The 12,022-nt window shown below is 38.5% G+C and overlaps 1 protein-coding gene and 2 long non-coding RNA genes across 4 annotated transcripts in view; 1 reads left to right on the forward strand and 2 right to left on the reverse strand.

The window, feature by feature from the left end:
- Positions 1-4,501, reverse strand: part of LOC150020920 (uncharacterized) — a 17,596-nt gene extending 13,095 nt beyond the window's left edge. The window contains exons 1-2 of the long non-coding RNA XR_016510548.1: positions 4,455-4,501; positions 2,386-2,473 (exon numbers count right to left, since the gene is read on the reverse strand). This is a non-coding gene — a long non-coding RNA (uncharacterized LOC150020920). The remainder of the gene's footprint in view (positions 1-2,385; positions 2,474-4,454) is intronic.
- The window catches only part of ZNF639 (zinc finger protein 639), an 11,621-nt gene continuing 4,091 nt past the window's right edge, over positions 4,493-12,022 (forward strand). Inside the window, exons 1-4 of one of the 2 annotated variants that reach the window (XM_090274132.1) lie at positions 4,493-4,507; positions 8,105-8,176; positions 8,816-8,884; positions 9,920-10,030. In XM_090274132.1, the coding sequence (XP_090130258.1) occupies positions 8,827-8,884; positions 9,920-10,030 (169 nt within the window). In that variant the 5' untranslated portion in view covers positions 4,493-4,507; positions 8,105-8,176; positions 8,816-8,826. Of the gene's footprint in view, positions 4,753-8,104; positions 8,177-8,815; positions 8,885-9,919; positions 10,031-12,022 lie in introns of both variants that reach the window. The other variant, XM_090274124.1, reaches the window with a different exon arrangement.
- Positions 10,249-12,022, reverse strand: part of LOC150020922 (uncharacterized) — an 18,960-nt gene continuing 17,186 nt past the window's right edge. Inside the window, exon 3 of the long non-coding RNA XR_016510547.1 lies at positions 10,249-10,527. This is a non-coding gene — a long non-coding RNA (uncharacterized LOC150020922). The remainder of the gene's footprint in view (positions 10,528-12,022) is intronic.

The following is a 12,022-nucleotide window of genomic DNA, read 5'->3' on the forward strand; positions in this document are numbered from 1 at the left end:
TTGAGCGAAATTGACATCATACACTGGGGAGCAAGACCTCAAATGCTCAAGAGAATAACAATTTCTTTTATGCATTTGAAATGGAGAGAACTAAGGAAGATTACATAAAGGTGAGGGAAAGCAAAGCAGGGATTGGACTGCAGGATAATAAACAAAATTATTGCTCTCTTGAGAGTGGTTAGGGCTTATTTCAAAGGTGTGTTAACCTAGATGCATAGAAATAATAAACAGAGCTTGCTTAATTAAGGTAAAGAAAAACCTTTTACTAAAAAGTTATCCCTGACTCAGTTGGTTAGAAATCATCCAGATATGCCAAGGGTTTAGGTTCAATTCCTAATCAGGACACATAGAAGAATCAACCAATGAATGCATAAATAAGTGGAAAAACAAATCAATGTTTCTCTCTCTCTCTCTCCCCCTTCCTCTTTCTCCAAAAATCAATTAAAAAAATTTTTTTAAAGGTTATATCCCTGGGGTGTGACTACCCATCATGACCTGGAATTTATGATCAGATCACTATGTGAGGTTACTTTCCATAGAACTCCTTTTTTTTCTGTCCACATAACTTTCCATTTTTTGACTCTCATTGCCCAAAATAGGAAAAGCAATGCTCCTCGCTGTGAGCTAGTCAGAGTTTGGAAAAGGTAGACTCTGGATATGCCTGATCATCAAAAGCAGTCCTCATGCTTATGGTTATGTGGCAACACTTGGTGTAAGATGTGAGAAATTCTACATGCACATACTCCAAAAAATTACAGTTCCAACAGATTTACATAAATTTTCAGTGTGGCCTGGTAAGTCTGTCACAAAAGCAACCAAAACCACCTTTTGTACTGTCTCCTCCATAATGGCTACCACAGTTATCTCAAAGTTGCTTCATCTCTGAGTCAGGAGTACCTCACCCAGTCAGGTCTGAACTAGTATCAGCAGGCTAGGTAGTCAGGAAACAGTTTATTAGTTCATTCCACAAGTTGGATACCTAGACTCTTCTGCCCCATCCTCCTTAGACCAAGCTAGACTGCCTTCATGTGCTTCCATAACAATCTTTACTTACCTTATATCAATTTAGTCATCGCATTCCAGTGCTGTTTCATTGCTAGAGAAGTCTAGCCTACTGTAATGACCAGCAGAGCAAAGACCATGTCTATCTTGCTCACACTGTATCCCTAGTACTAAGTACAGTGCTAAACACAATAAATATTTTACTTAAAAAATGAATGAAGCTCCATGTAAGTCATTGTGTTAGCAGGAAGATGGAGCAGATTGAAATATAATAAAACCAGAATTCAAAGTCAGTGGAGACACAACAGAATAAGTAGGAGCAAAGCCAAATTTCATGAGAACAAAAGCTTATACAAATTGAGGGTACCAACTTAAGAGAAAAATTATAAAATTATAAATACAAAATTAAGTACCTCATCTTGCAGAGGTTCATGAAATTGAGGGGACTTTAACCTTAAGCTTCATTATTGTCACAGTAAAGGCATTTCCGGTGGTAGGTAGACTAATGTACCAAATACTGAATATTTTCTGAAAAGTGATCAGAGATCTCTGCCTAAGAAAATAAAGATTTCATAGAAGAGATAAGTTCTAAGCTTGATCTTACAGAAACACAGGAAGAGAGTGCAGGTGGAAGAAACATGCTGAAACTCGTGGGCTAGTGTGAGGTTGGGCGGTGAAAGCCGCAGGACAGTGGTTCCCAGAGTGTTATCCTAGGCCAGCAGCCCCAGCAGCACCAGCAGCATCTGAAAACTTGTTAGAAATGCAGCCTCTTGGGCTCCTGCCCAAATGTACCCAATTAGAAACTCTAGAGCAGAAAAATCTATATTTTAACAAGATCTCCCAGTGAGTCTGATGCAGATAAAGTTTGAAAATCAATGCTAGGAAGTCATTTGATCATCAGATGAAGCTATTTTTATTACAATTTTAATTTCAGGTTGTTATACAATTGAAGGGAGATAAGAAAAAAGGATTATGACAGAAAGAAAGAGAGCATTCTCCTCATCTCAGACCCCCAAATAAATTACAGATAAACTGAAGAGTTAAAGTAAAAAAAATGGGTAGATTATTTCAGCATAAAGCCAATAATAGAACCTGAAAAGGAAAAGATAAAGAGCCTTGCTTTTGCAACAATTTTAAAAGTTTGCAACATTAATGAAATTAAAAAGGAAACAAACTAGAAAGAAATATATGCAACATATATCTCAGGTAAAAAGCAAAAAGTTTAATTAAAAAAAATAATCCATAGAAAAATGGGCAAAGGACACAAACTGAATATTCACACACACAAAGAATACAATGGCCAATAAACACATGAGAAAATATTCAAGTTCACAAAAAAAACCAAGAAATACAAATTAAAATGGAATAGTATATTTTACTTACCAAATCAGCAGAGCAATTTTAAAGACGGAAACAACTTAATTGTCCACTGTTTAACTGTATGGTCGCTTATATTTGAATTCCAAGGTGCCTGTTAGCATTAAGAGCATAAGGAATGTTCATGCTATATGAAATGGAAGAACCGGGAAGCTATTACAAAGTAACGTAAAACAACGGTATCTTAATTTTGAAACAAAAAAAAAAACCATTTCTGTATGGATATATTATAGATATGGAAATAAGGAAAAGCTATTGAGCAAAATGTTACCAGTGGTTAGCTCTGGGTTGTGGGATTGATACATTTTTCTTTTGTTCTTCATATACCTCTCTTTTTGTTGTTCTTCATATACTTCCGTTGTCTCCATTAAACTATGCTACAAAGTGTAGCCAGAAGTTGAAACAATGATTCACTATCCCCTCAAAATTAGAATATAACAAGCCCCTTGCACTTAGTACTCTTGAGATTTGAGGGTTTCATCTCCCACCCACCACTCTGAAGAGGAAGGAGAGGAAAAGGGAGGTGCAAAAATGAAACTGGAAAACGTACCCCAGCCAAAGAATCTCAAGTTGCCTCTGATTTGTGATTATGTTAAATGACATGTAAACATTGGGTTGCTACTCTTACTTTGTTAGGTAAGTGTAAATAGTGTGAATTTATTTGTTTAAATAATGGGAGGGGGTGTTTGCTGTCACTACGAAATGTATATTTTGGAATAAAACTTCAGCCTAGAACATAAAGGTTTTGCTCCACACACGGCTACGATAAGCCAAACAGTAATTTTAAATGGTCCCATAACACCCCCTTGTGGCTTCCACTGTACCCCACCAGTGGAGAAGACAACCAGCCGAGAAGAAGGAGCGGTACATACTGCTCTTTGTAAATTCAACAAACACGTGTGGATGGATTCCCTATTCTGTGCAGGGTACTAACTGTACTAGGATAAAGTGCCACTAAATTTCTTCGTCCTTTATTCAGGCCATGCCAGCATTCATAAACAATCGTCTTAGGCTGAGCACAGGCATAAAAGTTATAAAGTCATGAAAGTTGAGCCTCAAAACTAGTGTCTTTCAGATATGGCTTCATCTCTGGGAGACAGTTGAACGGATTCCGGAGTAAGGTCTGTGATTATTACTGTCCAGCTGTTAGTATGTGGCAATCAGAAAAAGCACCGTGGACGTGGATTGCAGCCTCGACTATCCGAGTAACCTTTGACACGTAATAACCTACATGGGTATCATTCATCCACTTAAGAATCACTTAAACTAGGTGCTGAGGCTACCGAAATCAGTAAGATCTAGTCTCTATCCCCTCATAAACTCACTTTTCTAATTTGTAAATTGGGATTAACAACTTCAACTCGTCAAAAAGATTAACTATACGACCACTTTGGGACAGAAATCCTCAGTTTTGAAACCGTGTCCACAGATTTGTTTATGCTTAATTTAATCCTCTATCTGCTCATAGAAATTTAAGGTCGGAAAAGAGGTCATCATCTAATCCAATCTCTATAAATTCACATTAATTCCATGAAGATTTCTGGAATCAAGGTATCCGGCTGAACCCTAATAAAGACTCACGGGCTTCAAGAGTTGTCACCCTCCTGCCCCGTGGACAGCATTCCCACCCTGTGTGGTTCTTTGACGAGGTCAGTAAAACCCTGACGCGGGGTTGCCCTCTTTGTTATCCCCGGCAGGCTGCTGACACTCTCCGGGGTTTGAAAGTCCATGTGCCTGGCCTAACCCGTGCAAGATCGTTCTCGCTCGTCCCCTGGAGGAGGAGGAGGAGAAAGGGGCTACTGGCGCGATGCGCTTCTCCCACTTTGGGGGGGGGGGGGATGGCTGGGAACACGCAGGGTAATTCCCTCGGTGGCCTTGCCTGGAGCCATTCTAGGGGGTGGAATCATCCAGCTAGGGAAGGGCGGTACCTAGCACAGGAGGGGTCTGCGGCTGCGCACAAGTGCCGGCAGGGGGCGCGGGCCGCCGGGTCACCCCCGGGGCTAGAGGCCGGTGGTCCCTCCCAGGCCCTGTGTGCTGCTAGGCCACGCTACCCGATCGAGTCCCCTCACGCTCACCTGGTCACCTCCCCGCCCTCCCGGTGGGCCCCTGAGGTGCGCAGAGCGAGGCGGTGAGTGTGGCTCCTGGGCCTGGGCCTGGGGCCTGGCGGGCAGGGTGTAGAGCGCGTGGGAGGGAGAGAGGCTGACCCGTCCCAGCTCCCAGGCGCTAGAGGGCCAGGGCGGCACCTTCTGCCTCTGTGTGCCCGCGGGCGGGGCTGCGTGTCCCCTCCGCCCGCGCTTGGGCGCCTCGGCCGCCGCTGCTGCCCTGCCACCGTGGAGCTGCGCCTGGACTGGCCCGGCGGGCCTCGGGGTGCTGGTGAGTGTGAGGGAGGGGTGGGCCGGCCTGGCGCTGGGCTGCTGCTGGGGATGAGGTATGCGGGCGCAACTTACAACGCGAGGGACCAGGGAGGACAGGATGGCGTCGCTGAAACCCAAACGCTGCCTTCGTCTTAAGGCGGGATGGCGATCCCCTCCCCCATCCCCAAGGCAGTTCCACCCCCTGTTGAAGTCGCAGCCACCCAGGCTCCCCTCAGCCCGCTGCTGCCTTTTCACTTATGGCCCTTTAGTATCTGGGCTTGGGAGTTCCCGCTAGTCGCCAGGCCCAGGCGGGGCCGTGCGTGGCACGGGGGTGGAAGCGGCTGGAGCCGGGCATGTCCTGCGGCGTCTGGGCTTCGGATGCCCGTCGGTGCCTCAGTTGGCCTGCGGCCCCCGCCAGGCCGCTTAGTAACCCTTTGGCAGCGTGTGGCAGTGTTCGCGCCTTGAGCCGCAGCAGCAAGCAGGCATTGGTCCAGGCGCTCAAGTCCCCAGCCAGTAGTCCAAGCCACGCTTCGGGGCCCTTATACATCCCTTTGGTTTGTTTGTTTCCAGCACACCTGAGGGACACGAGTAATTTAAAGCAGTTTATCTCTTTGCAAAGACCTAAAGATTTGTACTTCAGCAAAGACAGACACTAAGCTGGACGTATATGTGGGTTCTGATTCAAGCTTCCCTGCAACATATTTGTGTTTAACTTCTTTTAAAATCTGGAAAATACACACTTATTTTTAAATGAAGACGGAAAAGAACGTGCTTTTAAAACTCTAGTATAAAAATGTAGCTTTTTATTGTAAATTCTTGTCTCATTTTTATACCAATTAGGAAGACAATATTTACACTACATGAAAGGCCTTTTAAAAAGGTGATTCTATTTGATCTAAGTGCCTATTATGTAAAGTCTGTTTTGTACGTAGACATTCTTACTGTGGAAAAAGAGACAAGTGGAAAGATACTACATGTATTTTGTAAGTTGCTTTTAAAAGATTAATGTTTCTTGTGGCATAATCTCATCATTGTAAATGTAAAATGTAAATAAATGTGTATCTTAGGAAATCGGCACTATGTCTAGAAGTCTATACACCAAAATGTTAACAATGATTTTTCTGGGTGAATAGATTCCAGGTGATTTGATTAATTTAAAAACCATTTTTCTGTTTTATTCTGCAGTGACATGTATTACATCTGTAGTTTGCTTTTAAGTGGTGAATGGGCAGGCAGTGATTAAGTCACATGTGATTCAGAATATTCTGCATGAGAGGAGGACTAGTGAGCCAGTGTTTATATGACATACCTAAGTAAAAGCCAGACTTTATCATCTGGGCAGTTAATGCATACAAAAACCACATGAAAACATTTGCTGAAATAAAGGATGGTTAGCATTTTTTGGACTTGAGTAGGCATTTTACCATCTTGCTGAAAGGAGGTCTGATAAGGGTTTGGATTATTGTTCAGCCCCTTTAGAAGTCAAACCTTTTTCTGATCTAGGTTATCCTATTTCACCTGACAGTCTGAATCCAGACCAGCTTGCAACATTAATTTTAATGCCATGCTTGGTTTTTTCTTTCTTTTTTATTCTTCATGTTAGAAAGAACTTGGAAGTATATTCTGAAGTAAAAAGAGGCTACTTTAACATGCTTGGCTGCCAATTTTCAGTGTTCTCCCTGAGACCTGTAGAGCATTTAGAACATGAAGTGTAAAGCTTTTGGTTATATACATTCTGGAAGTGTACAAAAGAAGTATTAGGACTAAGGCTTGAAATTTTGGTTTATACATAAATATGAAACAGCTTTTTTTGTTGACTTTTGAATGCACTTGATTGGGATAGACTCAAGAAATGCTATTTGTTTTGTTAGGTGAGGCATTATATATATTGATATTATTTCTATATATCGCATGGTTGTCAGTTTCTTTAGATGATTCCCATCCCACCCACACCCACCCCCAATCGGTGGCTCCGTAAGAACTGGAAGCAAGATGTAACTTGCTGATATCAGAGATTAGCAGTGAAGATTTACTCACACAGTTAGCTGTTCAAAAACCAGGAGTCAGAAGACATACTTTTTTATCTCTGGTTCTACCACTTAGTTTACTTGACTTACTGAATCTGTTTCCTCATCAGTAATATTAGGTGGGTTTGATAGTAGCTCCTCTGTGTACCTCACAGGATTGTGAAGATCAAATAAAATAAGGGTTAGGAAAATGCTCAGTAAACTAAAAAGCACTATCTTTAGCATGTGTTCCCATCACTGATAGTGCTAATATAACCAGAACTTAGGTAAGCAGCAAAAATAACATGTGCACTTCAGTTCCTTACCACTAGAAATGAAGTGGTCTTAGTAATGATGCAAAGTTCTACCTGCTATGTATATATCAATCACCTTGTTGATAAGAAAAGTAGCATATAAAGTTGGTGGGCAAAACCTCTTTTTCTGGCCCTGGCTGGTGTGGCACAGTGGATTGAGCACTGCCCTATGAACCGAAGGGTCACTGGTTTGATTCCCAGTCAGGGCACCTGCCTGGGTTGTGGGCCAAGTCCCCAGTTGGGGCATGAGAGAGACAAGCACACATTGATGTTTCTTCCTCCCTCTTTTTCCCTCCCTTCTCCTCTCTTGAAAAATAAATATAAAAATTAAAAAAAAAACAACAACACTCTTTCTGACATCTGACATGCCTTACTTGTCCACTACTATATTTGAAAGAACACTAATCTGAAATGGAAGAGGTAGTTCTGATTCTGACACTAATCTATTACTTGAATTGGGATGGCCGATTTATCTCCCTATTTGTTTCCAAAGCTTGGGCTTTAAAAATGATTAGATCTTTATTCAACTCCCAACCCTACCACTTATTACTGACTTTACTATGACTCAGTTTCCACTTCAGCAACAAGGGATAAATAATGATTTTGAGAGAGTGTAGTGGATTTTGCATATCACAGGATTAAATAAGGTAAGTCATAGCCTGGTACGCAATTGGTGCTCAATAAGTGATCATTACTATTCTTTTGTTGTTAAATCTATAAGGACTTAAATAGTTAAAGGTCTGTGATTTTGGTGTTTTCTTTCATTATATATGCCTTCATTGTGGCTGAATAAATTAATACAGAATTATGTTCCTATTTTGGTGTTAAGATACAGCTTTAGAAGATAAACTCATTAAAAATGACATATTTACATAGACACACATATTTATCAATATATATAATTTTTGAGTACTTAATACAGTATATTCAAAAGAACGTTATACTTTAATTAATTCTGTATAACTTTCCAGTTGATTAAAGATCTTGGTACCATTGTATTCTTGAGTTTCAGAAATGAACTACATTTTGACTTGTCATGTTTTTCCTGCAGGTATTTTTTACCGTCTGTGAAAACTTCCCTGTAATTCATTTTTCCTCACGTCCATATTAAGAATTATACCAAGTAAGTGGAATGTGGTAAAACGAATGAGTCAATTTTACAGCAGTCCATGAGAATTTAGTCATACATTAGTTGTTGCCATACCTATTTTGTTCTCAATAGAGTGTTGAAAGTGACCTCATAAGTAAGAGAAGCATTTTTTTCTTGGAAATTATATTTTTAAACTTGTGTGTGATGAGTATTTTTCCTCGAAGCCACGGAATTAATACAGGCTTGTGGAAATATATTTTTTAAGGGAATACATCTACCTTTTGCTTAAAAACTGTATCAAAACTTTCCCAGTTGTAAGAAATGTACCTGTTTTATTCTTAATATGGTGCCATAGGCACAATTTATTATTTATAAAAAAATAATTTAAGCATTAGGCTTATTGTAATTATCTAGTTCTCACAATTACATCAAATTGCAAAAGAGTTCTCAAATTCAATAAGAAAAAAAAAAAATTTTGTCCTGCTTTGAAACTTGATTAGAAAAATAAATTCAAAATATAAATAGAGGCATTTTTTAATGTTCTTGTATGAAGTAGATTATCAGGTAGTGCACACATATTTTATTGCCAATAAATTCTTTGGTTAGAGGAATTTTTATAATAATATTAATGATAGTTATTTGTGATATATTTGTTAATTTTTTCTTTTTTAGATTGAAAAGATATGAATGAATATCCTAAAAAAAGAAAAAGGAAAACTTTACACCCTTCTCGTTACTCAGGTCAGTGAATTGTTTTAATGTTGGACCATGGATTAATATCCATGCAATTATATTCCAGTCTATTTTCTCATCAATGATCAGATAAGAGTTTGATATCTGGGTCAATTTTTAGGTAAGAGAAAATTTTAAATAAATTTACTGAGTATAACTTCCTTATCTACTACATGCTAGGCACACATCAGAACTTATAGACATTATTTAATCCTCACAACTTAAGGGTTTATTGATACTTAAAATTAAATATCCAAGGTTGGATACTTACACAGCATAACTGAGATTTGCCTATGTATTTCACAAGCTTGTGCTTACGGCACACAATAACCTTGTTGGAAGATATTTGCATCATTGAGAAAAAAATCTTCATCCTATATATTACTTTTGGAAATGTGAACTTTCATTTCGATTGTGTAATTTTAGATTCTTTCGTTGAGGTTAGCTCTACTGTCTTGGTACTATTAAGAAGAGGTCTTTGTGGCCATATGTAATATGCCTCACATACATGTACTTGGGACAGTCTCAGGCGTACCTGGTAGCCCACCCAGCCTACACATCCTTCATATCTAAGGAAATTAAGTCTGTTTTATGACTTATTGGCCTCACCTAGACAAGACTTGAAATGACTATATTCAGAAGCCCCAACCTGTCCTCAGACCAATTTTCCTACGCATTATGCTTTCTCTGCACTACATAGAACATCTTGGTAGTTAGTGTTTTTTGCAGTTACCACATTTATTGTATATTTTTATTTTGTGGGATTCTGACTGTAAGACAAATGTATCTTTGTGTGCTTCACAGTATCACATTTTATATTGTTTATATTGTGGTTCTTTCAGGTATAACAAATGCACTACATAATATATAAGATGGTCGATATTAATATCAGATCTGAAATACAAAAGCTATCAGGTTCGAGGGAACTGTTACTTCATTACAGATATTATAAAAGTTTATATATGTTGGATAAAGGGATGGCTATCATTAAATGTATATGTGTTTACTATGTTTTAAACTTTTAAAATTTTGCTTTATGTTCAGATTCCTCTGGAATAAGCAGAATTGCAGATGGATTCAATGGAATTTTTTCTGATCATTGTTACAGTGTCTGTTCTATGAGACAACCAGACTTAAAATATTTTGACAACAAAGGTATATCTAATATTTTCTAAAATATTTTTCTTTAAATTGCTTTTATAATCATTCCTTGCTTATTTGGAAATGTGAGTGAGTTATGATTTCAAAATGGATAAGTATTTAACTTTGTTTTAGTGTAAGAAAACAATAATTTTTTTGTAATATAGCATGTAAGTGAATTTTTATTTTTAACATTATTTCAGATATACAAATAGAAAACACATTTGCCTAAATCCATCTTAGTTGGCTAGGAATTGGTGGCAAAGCAGAAGTGACCCAGAGTTTGGAGTATTTATGGTGAAAGGTTAAGAATAGTGTTATACATGGCTCTTCCACTCAGCTATACATTTTGGTGTAGAGTGCTAATGGAAGGAAAGAACAGAGGATTTGGCCTTTCTCAGTGTTTCATCTTCTGTTGGCTTCTGTTTTCTAGAGCATTGGGTGAATGATAGCAACTTGTATTTGTTTTCTCCTTCCTCTGCATCCATCAAAATTTTGGTTCCCTTGAGCTCCTGTTATAGACACAGAAACATAAATTATTAAAATTCATATGGAGTAAGAGACATCATTATGAATTCATATTTGGCTTAATATAGACACAGATGTTACATAAAGAAATATTTATAGGTATATCTACATATATGTGGCAGTGCGCATAAACATTTGTTCCATTAGCTGAGAGGGCATAAAAAAAGGACACCCCAGTAGCAGTGAGCACATCTAGTGCCCAGATCTTGGTTTCTAATACCATTCTCCAGTGAAAGGAACTAGGGCTTGTTGGAGAAATGACTGATTCTAGTTCTGGGAAAGGAAATACACAAAATGAGCCTGAAGCGACTCATGGTTCTAGAAAATAGAAAGTATTCAAATCTCACACATACACACATACTTACCCACGCATTACAGGTATGCCAAAGGAGTACAGGAGCCAAGGTTGTAGGTTTGATCCTTGGTCAGGGCACATCCAAGAATCAGCCAATGAATGTGTATATACGTGGAATAACAAATCAATGTTTCTCTCTCTCAAATCAATCATTTAAAAAAAAATTTTAAGTTAAAAATAAAAGGGCTCCCAGTAGCTAAAGCTAAAACAATTTGAGGGGAGAAAAATGAATTATAACCCAGAGTATAACATAAATAGTCATGAGTCCATAGTAATATAAATAAATGATTGAATAAATAAATGAGAAGAGCGGGACAGGGGAGAGCAATGGGGGAGAAGTGGGACAACTGTAATAGAACAGCTATTTAAATAAATAAACAAAAAGAAACAAATCTCTTGAACAGAAGAATTCCAAAATGATTGATATAATCCTCCTTTAAGGAGGTGGAATATATATCCTCACTTCTTAAGTGTGGACTGTGACCTTCTTCCAAAGCACAGAGTATGGAAAGTAAAAGAGTGACTTTACAGAGGAGAAACCTGATAAATACTACCTCAACCAGGTGATCAAGGTCAACGTCAACAGTAATAAGTCATGTTAATCTATGTACCCTTGATAAGATGTGATAAAATTGTCAGTTTGTCTCTCTGATCTGCTCCCAGTAACCCATAATCCCAGGTGAATTATGCAAAAACAATGGGCAAATTTTAATAGGGGCGCATCCTACAAAATACCTGTTCTGTTCTCCTCAAAATTGTCATGATTATCAAAAACAAGGAAAATGTGAAACTGCCACAGCTAACAGCCTGGAGAGTCTTGAAAGCTAAGTGTCATATGGGATCCTGTAACAGAAAAAGGACATTAGCTAAAAACTAAGGAAATCTGGATGAAGTATGGACTTCATTTAATAAGAATTTGTTAGTATTGGTGATTAATTATAACAAATGTACCACATAATATATAAGATGTTCACAGTGGAGAAACTGAAGGATATGGGAATTCTCTGTACTACTCAGATTTTTTCAGTAAATCCCAAACTTCTAAAAATAAAGTCTATTAAAAACAATGATATGAGATTGAAATCCACTTTCTCTACTGACCTGTATTTCAGTTTCTCCATGCT

The sequence above is a fragment of the Furipterus horrens genome, unplaced genomic scaffold (genome assembly GCF_987537825.1).
Source record: "Furipterus horrens unplaced genomic scaffold, mFurHor1.1.pri manual_scaffold_1, whole genome shotgun sequence".
Taxonomy (NCBI): domain Eukaryota; kingdom Metazoa; phylum Chordata; class Mammalia; order Chiroptera; family Furipteridae; genus Furipterus; species Furipterus horrens.